Raw genomic sequence first — 16,323 nt, 5'->3', positions numbered from 1 at the left:
GGCTTGAGGTGAGCGAGGTACAACTACAACAATCCCAACAATATGCAAATTGTTGTCAAGATCTTTTATAGCAAACTATAATGTCTCAAAAGAAATACTGTGTAAAGTAGGGTCTGTGACAAAAGGCCCTGTTTAGTCTCCCAGGTTGAATACAGATTGAGCCTAAACCAAGACTAGATTGTCTTGGATCTTGCCCTTTTAAGACACCTCATTCCTAGAATAGGCATAACCTGTGACAAACTAGCCCTAAAGCATAATTTACTGTCCATCACATGACAGTGTCGCTCGTAGAAAATAACATATTTCGAATCTATACCGATGCATTGTCGGCTTAGAAATCTTTTTTGTTTTTTTAAATAAGCGACACTATCGTGTGAATAAGTATAAATGTGACTTTAATGACCTTGCTCCCATTTTGTGAGTCTGGCGATCAAAAGCTGTACATTACAACCAGACATTTTAAATCAAGTTCTGAACAGGGCCTTGTGAACGCCTGGGTGCAGATGAAAGCAAGGGTTTTTTAAACGATGCAACCATATTATAGTTGATCCACAGTTTGAAAGGCAAAGCTCATGCAGTCTTCCATTGATCATGCAAGTTTTTGCGATCAGTAGGTTGCTGTAGAGATATGTATCTACACATTAGCTGTAGATTTCGGTGACTGAATTGTTAGTATGGCGTCAGAATGGTTTTTAGCTTTCTTTTTTTTTTCTTAAAAGCAACAAAGAGAGAGACCATATGTATATGCTAATACATGTTTTATCCATTTGGCCATATCATTTAGTGTACAGTGTACAATTTATCATAATAGTTTCATCCTCATGGCTTGCCGTAGCAACGTAATGAGTCTTTGATATTTCAGTATTATGGCATGTTCTTCCTAAAATAATCAGTCATAGTACAGTGCCACAAGAACAAAATAGGACACACAAGGAAACACATTAATTCATCATTGGTTTTCATAATTGCAATATATAGTAGTTGCTATTTTCTATTTTTCTGTAGCTAAAATGGCGTTGTGTTCTTAATACATTGATAGAATAGTTTTCCCTTATAGTTTAATTAGGTGAATATCTTGATTTCTTTTTTTTTTTGGTGACCTTCTCACTCATATTTTCTTTTAGAGAAGCATCATTCTGAAACATTAGGCTAAACATTGCAAAAAAATAAATATATACGTGAAACAATATAGGCACCTTTTCCGACTCTCCCCCACAACTCACACACAGCACACATCCATTCAGTCCAATGGGTTGATGCTAGCATCCTCTAAGTGCATTACGTGCTGTTCCTTTGGGACTGTGCTATATGTTCACCTATAGCCGCCTTCAGCAACCTTGGAACTGACTGGAAAACCACTCCAGTTAGTCCAGGCAGGAGGATAATGCCGAATTCATGCTCCGTTGTATGATGGTGTATAAACCTGGCTTGACGAGGACAGCCGTGGTTCTTTGTTAAGATGGGGTAGATGTTTATCTCTATCATTGAGCCTCCTCCGCTAACGCTAACAGAATCATAGAGCAGAAGGTAAGAGGTCGGTACATGAACAGCCATATTGTCAGTATAGCTGTCAAGTGCTCCGCGGTTTCTGCCCAAAAAAAGACCTCCTCCCCCCACTTTACAAAAAGGCATCTAAGAAATGGGTATCTGCTATTCTATTGCTGTTACAATGCAAGTTAGGTTGGGTCATAGAATGCATAGCACCATGGTAGATAGATTGCCCTCATAACAATACTAGCCACTACACTTGTACTGTGAGGAACAATCATGTGTGTTCTCTAAACTTCACTTTGAACTGTGGGTGTACAGTAAGTAGGACATGTTACATGAATCAGCACTTGTCCAACACATGAGCCTCAGTCATTGAAGAAACTCACATGACAAAAGCCAAGATATCGATTACCTGAATTACCAGTTAAATAGTATGTATGATATACTATATGTTTGCTATAATTTTGTTCTGGTCTTTCTCAATGTAGAGTTCTAATACTGTATGTGGTATTGGGTGTCTTTATGTAGATTTTGATGCCCTTTTCAATGAGTATCCATTGTTGAGGATCCCTGACATTTTGCACTCATAATAAGTCACTGACATCTAGAATGGCTCTTGAGTAAAGTCTAATTCATACTTTCTTGTACGATGGTGTCACTTGCTGAAAACAGCAGATTTTCAGCGAGCAACACCATCATAATAAAAACAAGTGTGAAATCAGGCTTAATTGCCCAGCCTGAGGCAAATTCTCTTCTTCAGCAATACAGTACAATGATTATTACCAATTATGAAAAGCACGTATACAGTACCCTATGCTAACCAACCAGCTAGCAATAACAAATCATCTGAACTAGATTCACAGAATCAAAATGATCTTGTCCCAACAAACTGTCCATGTAAGCTTGCTTCCCCAGGTAATGCTTGATGGTACAATAAATGGGTCTATATATAGCGCTCGCAAAGAGTAGCCTTTTTGCGGCCAACAGAAATGACATTCAGGAAACATTGCCTTGGTAGGTTTTTACAGGGCTTTGTGATTCTTTAAATCAGAAGAATGAAGAAAAAGCGGTAAAGTACTTTTCTATTCAATGACTGTAATGAATATATTTGACAGAACTGATTTCAGTACTAAGCATAAGTGATGTTGATGAAGCATTTTCAATCTGTATCTATCTACCTGTACATTTAAATGTTGAGTAACAATATATTAAACTACTACTTGTATACTATTCTATACTATATGATAATGTCTAACAAGCAGGTTTAGTGGATCAACTGAACAAAATGATGTGTGCAAAATAGAGAGACTGCACGTGATGTGCATTGTAATGCCCAAGGATTGCAATGTGACAGATTTATGTCAAACATTTCCAACTGTCTTTTCCAGACAGCTGTATTAACACATTCAAGCTAATGTTTCTAGGGCACAATGGTATAGGCCATTATTTCCTAGCAAATGACACACAAAACAATCAATCCCATCTAGTTTGGAGAGTCAGGCAATCTATAAATGATGCTCTGCAAATGCATGTTTTTGATTGTGCGTAGCTAGAGGGGAAAGAGGAAAGGAGCTGGGTTGGTACACTATTTGTCTTAAGTGCTCGTGTAAAGGTGATGATGTTTTGGGACTACTCTCGAGCTCAGTATTGCATGACTGCAGTTTACACCTAAGGATCCATTTCACATTATGGCAAAGGAAGGACTGCACTGACGCTTGCAGCTCTGCAGTTAGTTTAGCAATGACCTCACTGAGGTAGAAAGACTGAAAAGGTTCATGGCACATAAACAATTATACGAACAGAACAAAGGCAGAACATGTTAAAAGCAACGGATATTCCCTTCTTATCTGGACTGTTGAAATTTGACAAGCTGATGCTTAAGGGCATTTTAAGTGCATGACAGCATGGGAAAGGGGTTGTGCATGACAGCCGTGGATCATTTTTGTCTACCAAACATTCTCTTGCCGTTTCAGACCTTGATCAGCTTTGTCATCATCATTCATGATATCAACAACAGCATATAGTGGAAAAACAGGAACTGCACCAGATCTGCTCAACTTCATGAAATCCATTGTACAGAGGCACTTTCACCGGTCCTGTTGGTGAGAGGGGGTAAAGGCACTAGCAACTAATGTCAAAACAATTCTTTGCAATATGAAGAGAATTTTGGTATAGTTCTTTTCCGCAGTTTCAAAACCAACATGTTCTAAAATTTGGTGTTAAAATGGAAGCATGACTCATAATATGTTTAACGTTTCTTGTTCAAAGAAGGTCCATGCACTGCACTATTGAAGTAATACTGTTATTGGTGCTTATTATGATTATATGCATTTTTGATAATATTTCTTCAGCATCTTCGACTACTCTTTAAATTAGAAATTCTGCATCCCCGAGTTGGGTTTGGATATATTTTGTCACGTTTCAGAAAACATCCAGGGTTAAATTCCTTAGTTTCCCTGACAATATGGCACTACAAAGTGCCTGAATTGCAACAAGCTGTATACTGATGTCATGCATTAAATATACAGTACCAGGATACAAATGTACCTTAGTCAATAGGCCATAATGCAGATTACTTTTTTCATGCTATGATCTCATTTATGTACTGTTCCCTTAAGAATTAACATTCAATTCCTATACTTCTAAATGATTTGCATTTCAAATTAAAAAAAAACTATCCAGTGCACTCTTTGTGAAAATGGATGAGGTTGGAATGGTGGTGGGGATCCAAAAGAACAACTTTACCATTATGAGGTATGTCTCATGCATGCCAATATCAAAATGTAAAGTCTCTAAACATGCTCACGTGAAGCTCTTTTCTTTTATCATTGTGCTGTGTTGCATCTAAAGGGCATGGCATTGAATCACTTGGTGATATATCATATCATAATTACAGCATCTGCTGGAAAATAGCAGCATTGCGGATGTCCGTGAAGCGAGTAGATCACCATTTCCTTACATCCAAAACGGGACAGATCAGTCTGTTTCCTATAAGGTGCTTTGCTGAATAAGTAAATCCTGTGAGGGTGTTGCCTAACCTCCAGGTGCCGACCACCGGTCTGTATAGATGCCTGCGTTGGTCTCTGCAGACTTTTCTGATGCGATGTGCAACTTGCGGAAATGTTATCTGTAAATCCATGCATAACATTGTAGTTATCATCACGCTTGTCCTCTGATAAGTCATCGTGCATGGCTCTGCGTCTTCCGGTTGCGCCGCGTCATGATGTGCGTAATAGTTGATTTTTTTATTAGATTTTTTTATTTTTCAGAATATGTATAGGCCTAGTTGTAGGATCATAAGGATTAATTACTCTATTTACCTGTCATATACTTTAACAGCTTTGTTTTTTTCGATTTCCTTTCTATATAGCTGAGCATGGTTGTTGCTGTTGTGACCTAATGCCATGGAGCGCTTTGGGGAGGTAAATGAAAGCATTCCTAACTGATAGTCTACTCCTCATAATATGACAGTCTCATAGAGATCCCATGTATTGGTGCCTAACTGGGGGATGGGGGGTCTACACATCTGTAAGCAGCTTGCTTTTATTTACACAGTTCTGGTTGGCTATAGTGCAGTTGCCAGTTCTGAGGTTTGCTTCTCTAAAATTGTCGATGCTATTGTTTATGTCTCCATCAATCTCCATGTACTCTGATTTGCTGACGGACGATGAACTACGGCGGCTAGAGTTGGTCTCAGAGGCAATGTTTGGGTCCACGTTGAGCAGCGCTGCCTGCTCCTCTCCCTCCGTCTCCCGGTGGTAGAAGTAGTTGAAGTTGGACACTATGACGGGCACCGGGAGCGCAATCGTCAGCACGCCGGCGATGGCGCACAGCGAGCCTACAATCTTCCCTCCTATAGTGACCGGGACCATGTCCCCATAGCCCACAGTTGTCATAGACACAACAGCCCACCAGAAAGCGTCGGGGATGCTGTGGAAATAGGACCCTTGCTCCTCGGCCTCTGCAAAGTACACGGCGCTGGAGAACAAGATGACACCAATGAACAGAAAGAAGATCAGCAATCCAAGCTCCCGCATGCTGGCTTTGAGGGTCTGCCCCAAAATCTGCAATCCCTTTGAGTGTCGTGACAGCTTGAAAATCCTGAAGACTCTGACCAGACGGATGACCCTGAGGATGGCCAGAGAAGTCGCCTGCTCCCCCACCCCCTCTTTCTCCGGATCTTCAGCCAACTCGGTGCCTAGTGTGATGAAGTAAGGGATGATGGCCACTATGTCGATAGTGTTCATCATATTCTTGAAGAAGGCCGGTTTACTAGGACATGCAAAAAAGCGTACTATCAACTCAAAGGAGAACCAGATTATACAGAGGGTCTCGATGATGAAGAATGGGTCTGTAAGGATGTTTGGCTTGTAATAAACAGTTCTGTTCCCAACTTGGATCATCCGACCATTTGGGTCCTCTTTCAACTCCGGTAAAGTCTCTAAACAAAATATTACTATGGATATCAGAATGACCATCACAGAAACGATGGCAATCCCTCTCGCAGGGCCTGAACTCTCTGGGTGCTCGAAGAGGAGCCAGATCTGACGCTGGAACTCCTTCTCGGGCAGCGGCCGTTCTTCCTCTCTGACGAAGCCCTCATCCTCGCGAAACTTCTCCATCGCGTCCACGCCCAGCTCGTAAAACTTAATCTCTTCTGAAAACATATCCAGTGGGACATTCACGGGTCTCCTCAGGCGCCCCCCGGACTGGTAGTAATACAGGATAGCATCAAAGCTAGGGCGGTTTCTGTCAAAGAAATATTCATTTCGGAGGGGATCAAAGTATCGCATCCTCTTTTTCGGGTTGCCCAGCAGCGTCTCTGGGAACTGGGAGATAGTTTTCAGCTGCGTCTCGAACCGGAGACCGGCGATGTTGATGACCACCCGCTCGCAGCATTCGTGGTCGTCATGGTCCGGGGGATAAGTGTCCTGCGGGTGTCCGGGCACGGCCGCCGTCTCGTCCATGTTATCTCCTGCTACTACAGTCATTCTGAAGGATGGTTCCGGTTAGTCTGATCAGGCAGGCATTCAGTTTTGATCAAATTTCCACTGTAGTGCTTCCCACTCCCCCTTAATTTGTTGTTGTGGTCCCCAGATATAGGGGGGTTGCTCGCTTTGCCTCAGTGCGGCTCCACTGCGGTTCTCGCTGACTCGACCATTGCTGTACGCCGCTGCATCTGCTACTGCTGCTGCCTCTGTCACCCAGTCAAGAGAGGAAGGGGGGGAAAAAAGGAAAAAAGAATGGATCGAACAGCCGAGATATTTGCTAGCTCAGCGATTTCTGCCACATATATTTATTTATTTACGTGTGTATTTGGCATTTTCTTGGCCCAACTAAGTGGAAGCATTCAGTATAGGCTATATAGCTATATAGGAACATGTAATCTATTACCTGCCACCATGCCAGTGCAGTGCTAATGACACTAGGCAGTTATTGATACTCTCATCAGTGTCAATTAGCCTATGTTGTGACGCATAAGATTTGAATCTGCTAAGCCAGTCATGGATCATGTCACTAAACGTACATAATAAGCATGTTGAAAACAATGACATGCTCAGTCACTGCACATCTCGACAAAGGTATAATAAGTACAATATTAAACCTTCTCAGGTTATAGGCTTACCTTGGGTTGACGGTGAAGGGTCCCGAGTGCGTCTTATTCATTCCCGTGTAAAGTCATCCAACGACAGGGTCACCCGTGGTTGTCTTGTCATATGCAATGGCATTAACACTTTACATCACACCCACAAGAAAACAGCTGGAGTCTTTCAGTGCAGATCACATCATGTCCACATTCAAATAAACCGTTAACTATTACTCCTAAGTTCTACTGCATCGAAATATCATTAGGCATAGTCAAGCCACAAATAAAATTGTGACAATAAGGGTAACAAAAGCTAAATGAAAGGAAAGCGTGCATCAGAGAGCCGCAGTGTGTCTTGTCGGTGCGGCGGCACCTCAGTGTGAATGGCTAGCCTCCTACCGCAGGAGAAATTCTTATGCTGCAATTCAGCGGGGAGATACATTAAGGGGCAATAAGCAGCCCTTGACATTTCCAGACATTACTGCATCAGCACAAATCCGCGGTTACGAGTATAGACAAGATGACGGGCAGAATGTGTTTCACTTCAGCTAAGAGCATATCAGAGACCTGCGTGTCTAAACATGAGAAATACTTCACATGCGGAGGATTAATGCTTTTCTTTTCTCCCCCCCCCCCCCCCCCCATGTCAATCATGATGTTGTGTATTTCACATGTAAGTATAGCTACAGTGGTGTGTGGAGGTGATGGAGAAGAGAGGAGAGGAGAGGAAAGGAGTGGAGGATGAAGGGAGGCGGGCGGGTGCAGGGAGGGGGGGTGGGGATTCGACGCAATGCAGACCGGCCGGCTGCACGCTGCCAGAAGTTCTCTACACCACAAAAACAAGAGCACTTGTGTGCCAGCATTAGCGCAATATCTGATAAGAGGGGGAGCTTGGGATAAACTTTACAAGGACTATCCTAGTCATAATTTATAGCCTATATAGACAGATATTCATTTGGTGCAAGTCAACCACATGGATCTCTTCACACATAATCTCACTGGCTATACTGTAGTTGGGAGAGTTATTATAACAACGATTATGCTTCACGTTTGTCTGTGTCTCTACTGCTCTTCTCGGCACACTGCAAACAAGCCGATAGCCGCGCGGTGACTGAGGGGTGCTTTCAGCTTCAGCACCATGGACAGAGCACGTGATTGCGATTGTCCCTGATTGACTCGCCTCAAAGTGGTTTCAATAAATTCCAGGGATAAATTAGAACGCAAACACCTTAGGTATCTCTCATATAGCTAGAGGCTATTTTTCATAATCACTATTTTAAAAGGATATACGCGAGTTTAGCTTTTGCTTCGTTTTTTTCCACCACTGTTGAGTTTGAGGGCTGACACTGACTTGAACCGTTTCTCGCCAAATTCTATATCAACCCATATTATCATAATTATATTATAAGCCTATAATATAATATATATAGCCGCCTAATATATATAATATATAGACTCATCATCAGACAATCCATAGTTAATGAAATTTGTGGCAAGACCATATTCTATAGGCTATAATGCAGTTCTCTCATTTCGCTATAGCACCAAAAGTTTGTAAAACATACAGGCTATTAACATAAACATAAACAAAGTAGGCTATATATATATATATGGAACAAAGTAACGGCATTTCGGTCTATTTTATACAAATTGGTTGTATGTATAGATTCTTGTTGTCGGTCTAATCTGCTGATATATATATAAAGAGGGGAAATAAGTTCAATTAATAGGCTATTTTCTGAAAATAATTTATTCATAAAAAAGAACATGGACTAAAAGTTCACATACATCTTCATATTAGAAAAATATATATCTTTCCTTACATTTGTGACTTACAATTGGTTCGTTTCATGCAGACGTCATAACAGAAAAGGTCTTCTGGGGCAAACTAGTGCTATAGAACAGCAAGTTACAAGTTACAACACAATCTAAAACCACTTGTCCTCGTGATACGATCATTGGAAAAAATAACAAATTCATACAAAAAGCACCATATGTATACAAGGCCAGGCCACTTATAGAAAGAAAGCATGGTCATCTATTGGGCCGAAAAAGAATGTTTGTTTTGATGGCACTGTCCATACAATGTCCACTTCCATGTCTTAAAGCTGTTGCTCCGAAAGGTCTGCATGTCTGTGGGCTATCTGACGTTATTTTACCCTGTTGTGCCTCCTGCAAATAGGAAGAAAACAACACTCACTATTGTACAAAAACATCTCATCAAGTGCAATTAACGCAGGCAGGCATCATCTAATTACGCACAGATTACGCACGAGCAGCAGCAACACTCCTCAGCGCCAACGTGCATTCAGCAAAAAAGCACGGAGTCACCGCTATATATGCCTACACGAATTGGCATGAAAGTAGGGCCTAGTACGAAAATAACATTATGTGTTAATCTTCCACACTGTTGTTAATCTTCGAGCAAATAGACATGTGGTCTGCATTATTCTTAATCAACCACACCGTGGCGCTGGAAGCTCACATATCCTGGCGTGCACAAACCATTTGTTCAACAACAAGAAATGCCGAGAAGTTTGTTATCATAGGTAATGATTAAAAAAATATCAATAAGAAGAAAAACGTGCATTAGGTCTGTAATCTTCGCAGCATACAGTACAATAGTAGACTAAAAATCTAGGTTATACAATGCAGAGACCTTCAGCAGCTTCCATGTTCACCAGAACACACTCACCAATTTTATTCTATACATCTGTCAGTTGTCCTGTGTACTCGACCTCACATGGGCTGAAGTTAACGTATTTCAAACTGTTACATTCGTCGTCATCGTCGAGTGACTGCTTAGCGACAGTCGAGTCAGAGTGACTTCCGTTAGAGTTTGAGTTGAATTCCCCAAACTGGCCCTGCTGCTGTCCACATGTCACGTGTATGTACTCATGGCTTGCTTCTTGCTCATTCCCTCTGTGGTAGAAATAATTGAAATTTGATACAATTACGGGGACAGGCAATGCTATGGTCAGTACTCCGGCGATGGCGCACAGAGATCCAACGAATTTCCCCCCAATAGAGGAGGGACACATGTCCCCGTATCCCACTGTGGTCATAGTCACCACGGCCCACCAGAACGCATCAGGTATACTGGAGAACTCAGAATCAGGGTCCTCGGCCTCTGCGAAATACACGGAGCTAGAGAATAAAACAACTCCTATTAGCAAGAAGAAGATGAGCAGTCCCAGTTCTCTCATGCTGGCGTTGAGCGTCTGGCCGAGGATTTGGAGACCCTTGGAGTGTCTGGAGAGTTTGAAGATGCGGAAGACTCGAACGAGACGGATCACCCTCAGGATGGCCAAAGACGCAGCTTGCTGGCTGCTGCCATGGTCATCAGCCAGATCTAGGCCCAGTGTGATGAAATAAGGTGCAATTGCTACAATATCTATCGAGTTCATGAGGTTTTTAAAGAAGGCTGGTTTGCTGGGACACGAGAGAAACCTCATTAAAAATTCAAAAGAGAACCACACTATGCAAAGTGTCTCAACCATAAAAAATGGATCTGTGAATGGGCTCGGTTTTTTCCCAGGACTTGTGCTGTTTACGGGGCTGTCGTTCCACGAGGCAACTTCTCTGAACTCGGGCAATGTTTCCAAGCAGAAGGTGATAATGGATATCAAAATAACCATAACAGATACTATGGCAATCATCCTTGCGGGTCCTGAACTCTCGGGGTATTCAAACAACAGCCATATCTGGCGCTGAAACTCCATCTCGGGCATTGGACGTTCTTCCTCCCTCAGCATACCCTCATCGTCTCTGAAGATCTCTATAGCCTCCTCGTCGAGCTCATAAAACTTGATTTCTTCCGTGAATATGTCAACGGGCACGCTGACAGGTCTCCGGAGCCTCCCCCCTGACTGGTAATAATAAAGGATGGCGTCAAAGCTGGGCCTGTTCCTGTCGAAAAAGTATTCATTTCTCAAAGGATCAAAAAAGCGCATCCTTTTACGCGGATCACCCAAAAGTGTGGACGGGAAGCGAGAGAGTGTCTTTAATTGAGTTTCAAAACGCAGACCTGATATATTAATGACGACCCTCTCGGTGCATTCTTGGTCTGCTAGTTCCAAATCGGCTGCATCGACGACTACAGGCTCGTCGTGGTTCTCTGGGGACACCACGGTCATTTTTGACCCACGGAGGGTAATCCCTCACTCACCTCCTCGTCCCCTTCCCTTGGTCTTTGGCTGTATGTCGCCCCCACTCTTTCTGAAACAGGCCAACGCTATATATTAGAAAGCAAAATCCTTGCCCTAAAAGCCCCAACGGATTGCCACCTTTGTTGTTGACTGTCCAGAACGGTTGCACTATATAGTTTTATAACTCTCTTCTTGTTTGGTTAGTCCTTTAGAACGATCAACTTTGAAATGCATGGATCACCCACTTGCATAAGCTTACCCAGTGCAGGCTAGAGGTGGCTATCATATTCACACCATTTTAAACTCCAAAGCCCTCCCCAACTTGGCTGACGTGATGACACTTGCTGCTGCTGTCTGTCCCTCTGTGGCTCAGTGCACTCTTGTTTGTGGCGTGCAGTTTAAGTATGCCTAAGCATTACCATGGAGTGGAAATGAACTTATGTTGCCCTGAATGGCATAGCTTTTAAAATAATATTATTCACAGTGAACCCCTGCAGTCTTACTCTTGTTAACACCATAGCTAGGCTACTAATGGTTTCCAGTCCTGCACAGTAGCCTTATCATGAATGAAAACCCTACAAATGATCCACCCTACAAATGAGTATATGGCTATCTTGGGGCTGTCTTGTGGTGATTCTTTTTCCTTTTTGCTACATTTCTTAATATGTTTTGAAGCATGTACTGTAGCCACATAACCAGGGGCCCTCCTGAACCATGCCAATGGAAACTGCTGGCTTGACTGACACTTGAGTAGGCATGGAGGAGAGTACGTGTCTTGAGGGAGCCACTGCCAAAATAACACTGCCCGTTCACAGCGTTTAAAGGGTTCGATTTTACAACTTGGAACATGGAGGGCCCCAAAGACATGTAACCTAGGCCTGGGGTCACCGAGATACTGAGGCGTAAAAAAACAGCTACACTTACAGACAATTATATGTTAATCCTAGTTGGATTCTGTTCAGTTCTCACAGTTCAAGGTCTGATTTATTTCATATTATTATTTATTATTTATTATTATTTATTTTCATATGTGGCAACAACCAAGTTTCTGCTTTCCACACGTTTATTTCCACACTTTTATTTTAAATCATTCATGCATTGTCCAATTTAGGTTTGTCCTTACAATTAACACCTTTTTATACACATGGTGACACAGGCAAAAATATAAAAACATATACCGGTAACTACATATTCACACAAATCGGCACATGTAAACCATACAGCAAACTAACTAACTATAAAGGGGGGAAAACATCAATGCCACTATTGTATATAAATATAAATGACAAAGCGCTTTCTCAAGGTTTTCTATATCTTCACTTTATTTGAGATTGATCAACCACCTGGTCCACTGAAGACCACAACCTTATGATCTCGCCGCTACTGAACAAGGGCAGGATGTCAGAGTCAAATGTCAGTGTCAATCAGGACATGGTGCTGCCCGCAGCGGGCGGCCTGCATGCTGCATGCTGATGTATCAGTAGTGACCAAACGAATGTCTGGGTCAAGCTAAGGTGTCAGGCCTTGACCGTATCCAAGGAAACAAACAATAACAAACAGAGAGAGGAATGTCCACATCACGTTGACAGATGGGCCAGAATAAAAAGAGGCTCTTAGAATTCAAGATTCACGACGCAGCCAGAATGTAGAATTTCTCCCCTTGCATTTTTCAGTTGTCATGCATGATTTCTCGTTGGTCAGCAGTGTTTGTCAATCAAGATCCTCTTGTATGTCCATGGCCTCAGTAGTCAACCTTACATTTGGATCATACTTTTGGATTTATATTGTAGTAGGCAAGTAGGGCCTTATTATCAATCATAATTTAGTAATATTGATTATAGTGTCAGTGTGTAAAACATGCACGGTACTGTGGTATGATATATAATTATTATATACAAAAAGAAGCACAGTCAAATGCGTCCTTATTGTGCATCATCCCCTGAGGTTGTCTTGGTCTAAATATAGACAAGCCGAGGTTCCGTCCTTACCCGTTACAGACATGAGGTCACCACAGTGGTAACGTGTTTCAGTGGACTCCCTCTGGCTTTCACCTCCTTCCAAACTCCCAGGCCAAGTATTTACAAAGCGTGTGTATTTCTGTGAGTGTGTATCCGCCGGCGTCACTATTAGTGTGTTTGGTGAATGAACACATGTTCATAGCGTGTGTGTGTGTGTGTGTGTGTGTGTGCGTGCGTGCATGCGTGCGTGCGTGCGTGCGTGTGTGTGTGTGCGTGCGTGCGTGCGCGTGCGTGTGTGTATGTTATATATAATTGAAAGAGGATTTTTAGAAGGCCAGGCCAGCTAGTCAACAGCTCTTTTGGACCCCTGTGTGGTGCCAACTACACTGCTGTAAATGAAATGGGGGGGATTTGACCTGCATGGAGGGTTAGTGTTGACAGCGTTAGTGTGGAATGAGCCTATAAATGTATACAGTATACTGTATGTACAGTATGGCAAACTGCTCTTCCATCAACACAGTGGACTATAGTCTAAAACATTTACCGGTACCATCACCAGCACAAGTGGCATTTTTAACAAGAACAAATCTCAACACAGAGATGGCAAAACTTGCATTGCCCTGTCTAATTTGGCATGTACAGTAGGCCTATACTGCAACATCTGGAGTAGTGTACACCGAGCGACAACATAAATGGAAAATGGTGCATTTACAGTAAATACTAGCCCCTTCATCAAAAGCAGTAATATGTACATTACTTTCTGAATGTAATGCACACTGTAAAGTGTAAAGCGCTTAAATTACACACTTCCACACGCACGCACGTGCACACACACACACACACACACACACACACACACACACACACACACACACACACGGGGGTGCATCATTGGGTCCATTTGTACACTCTCTGAGTAACATTATGTACCGGATTTTGCACAAAAAGCAGCAGCTACTGGTATGCACAGTAGCTGTAATTACTGTGCACAGTAGCCTAGAGTGAGTAACAAGAGTCATTACAAGCTTGGAAATATGAAGGTGGACCATACAAGTCAGCACTCATCGTACTCTATGTGAAATGTGAGAACTGGGAAGCCAGAGCTAATCCAGACTAATTAGTGTGAAGATCGTTGTGCTAATCAAGCCTATGAAGTGTTTATTCTATTTCCATTAGACTGTGTACATGTGAGCAGTGGACAGGCATCTTCACCCATGGAGTGTCTTCACCCAGGGCTTCCACCCTAGTAAGAAGATACTCTATCATACCCCAAGCACCGTGCCAGTTCTTAGAGCTTGATAGACACCAATTTTAGACTGCTGTCATCTGAAGTTGATGTTCGTATTTTTTGCTGATAGGTAAAGCAGGCATGTGAGAGATGAAACTGGATGCCCCAGATCCGGAGGTCCAGGCCTCCTTGGAATTACCTCTGCATGTCTAATCCCACGCCCCCTTCCCGATTATCATTTCAGTCCTTGATCGAGCCTTTCCCTTTTTTAGTCGACAGCGTCATCCAAAATTCACACTGCGGCAACCGCTGGGGGATCGGTGTCAAAGGAGAGCCACACATGGGTTGTTAATCAAGCATGACATCAAAGGTCCTAACCCTTACTTTTTATTTGGTAGTCATTCTGATTCTAATGGCTGTGCGAAGTGTAGTGACACTAATACAGATCAGTAGGTGTTTGGCTGCAGAAGAGAGGAGCTAATCTGTGAGAAACAAATTGTGAGTATCAATTCACCTGTGTACACAGTCTTCATATCATGCTGAACCTCAGTCAGATTACAACATTTCTGCCAGATGTATGACATGAAGTGTATACCTACCATGTGTACTGTAATTGCTAAAATGAAGCAATTTTCATAATCATTACGTGAGCCATAGATAACCTCCATAATACAGACACACAGATTCTTAATTAACTACCACCAGACGCACTGAGTGTAATGCCAACAGTAGACTAACCAACACCAGACTAAATATCTTACATTGCTTTTTTCATTGTTATAAATTAAACCCCTCTGAATATTATTTATTCCAGCCACTGTCAATATGAGGTCTCTATAGTTGAAGCATGGGTTTCAACATTGCAGAGGGAGGAAATATGTCTGCACAGTGCACACACATCTCAATAACTATCAGTGTTGTCATTTTGTATACATCGACTCTCTATTTTTCCGGGGATCACATTTCATCACCAACATGTCCTCAGAGTCCCAGACATAGAGCATTCTTTCTCACGAAACTCCACCTATAAAGCTTGCTTCATGGTTTTACTGTATATATGCCTGTGTGTATAGAGGTTGTATTTTCAGCTTTCACCAGACCTGTAATTGAAACCAGCTCAAAGAGCAACCCTTTGCTATGGAACCTTAGAGACTCCTATAAATAAACAGGCAACACTCCTTCAACACTTGGCTATATGGCACATGGAATGATTAGCTCATGGCAACAACCGTCTGATCTACAGTGTGTACCCACCACTACTTTTCAGAATGACACATGGTTTATAGTAATGTAGATATAGACTGTACATTTTACTGTAGGTTAAAAACTTTGCTATACAATGTTGTTTTCACATTTAACTTCGCAAGGTCCTGTCAGGTTGGCCTGTAGCTGTTATAGGCTAGATTGGCTATCACTATTAGGCCTACTTCAAATAGCCCTACTTTCAAATCAGCAAGTTTATAAATTATAAATATGATCTACTGGAAATGTTATAGCAGCATAATGTAGCAAAATATAAATATTTATTATCAAAACTCGTATTATTATTATTTCAGAATCTTGTATGCAGGGCCGTGCAGAGAGCACTGGGGGGGCAGGGGCTCAAACTCCAGAAAAGGGCACATGTGTGGGCGTGCGTAGCGCGCGCCGATTTTTGGGGTTGGACTTTTTGTGGAGTCCTTCCCTTGTGCCATTTCATGTCATTGGACAGTAAAATAAGCAATACGTTCTCATTAGTCTGAAACTAAAACTGACTGATGGCATATTTAACCCATTCTGACCTGAGATCAGATTCATACGAGGTTTCCACTGGACACACACTGGTCTGATTAACCCCATTCTGACCTGAGATCAGATTCTAAAAAATGTCAGTCGTTCTTCGATTTTTCAAAAATAGCAGACCTACAAGCT

General features: G+C 42.2%; 2 protein-coding genes across 2 annotated transcripts; both read right to left on the bottom strand.

Annotated features, from left to right (window-relative positions):
- Positions 1-5,008: 5,008 nt before the first annotated feature.
- Positions 5,009-6,482, bottom strand: LOC308314220 (potassium voltage-gated channel subfamily A member 1-like; the record flags this gene model as incomplete). Its single annotated transcript, XM_080761722.1, has 1 exon — positions 5,009-6,482. One exon carries the CDS (start codon positions 6,480-6,482, stop codon positions 5,010-5,012), a length of 1,473 nt encoding a protein of 490 aa, XP_080617848.1. The 3' UTR covers position 5,009.
- Positions 6,483-8,812: 2,330 nt separating this feature from the next.
- Positions 8,813-11,531, bottom strand: LOC308314841 (shaker-related potassium channel tsha2-like). The gene is made up of 2 exons (XM_080762584.1): positions 9,774-11,531; positions 8,813-9,250 (listed from the first exon to the last, which is right to left on the bottom strand). Exon 1 carries the CDS (start codon positions 11,212-11,214, stop codon positions 9,784-9,786), a length of 1,431 nt encoding a protein of 476 aa, XP_080618710.1. The 5' UTR covers positions 11,215-11,531; the 3' UTR covers positions 8,813-9,250; positions 9,774-9,783.
- Positions 11,532-16,323: the final 4,792 nt, after the last annotated feature.

Source organism: Protomyctophum bolini (genome assembly GCF_963924005.1).
Source record: "Protomyctophum bolini genome assembly, chromosome: 4".
In the NCBI taxonomy this organism is placed as follows: domain Eukaryota; kingdom Metazoa; phylum Chordata; class Actinopteri; order Myctophiformes; family Myctophidae; genus Protomyctophum; species Protomyctophum bolini.
This window is presented reverse-complemented; position numbering and strand designations above follow the sequence as displayed.

Excerpts from the sequence above, each read along its gene's own strand:
- LOC308314841 (XM_080762584.1), bottom strand. The coding sequence starts at position 11,214 with ATGACCGTGGTGTCCCCAGAGAACCACGACGAGCCTGTAGTCGTCGAT.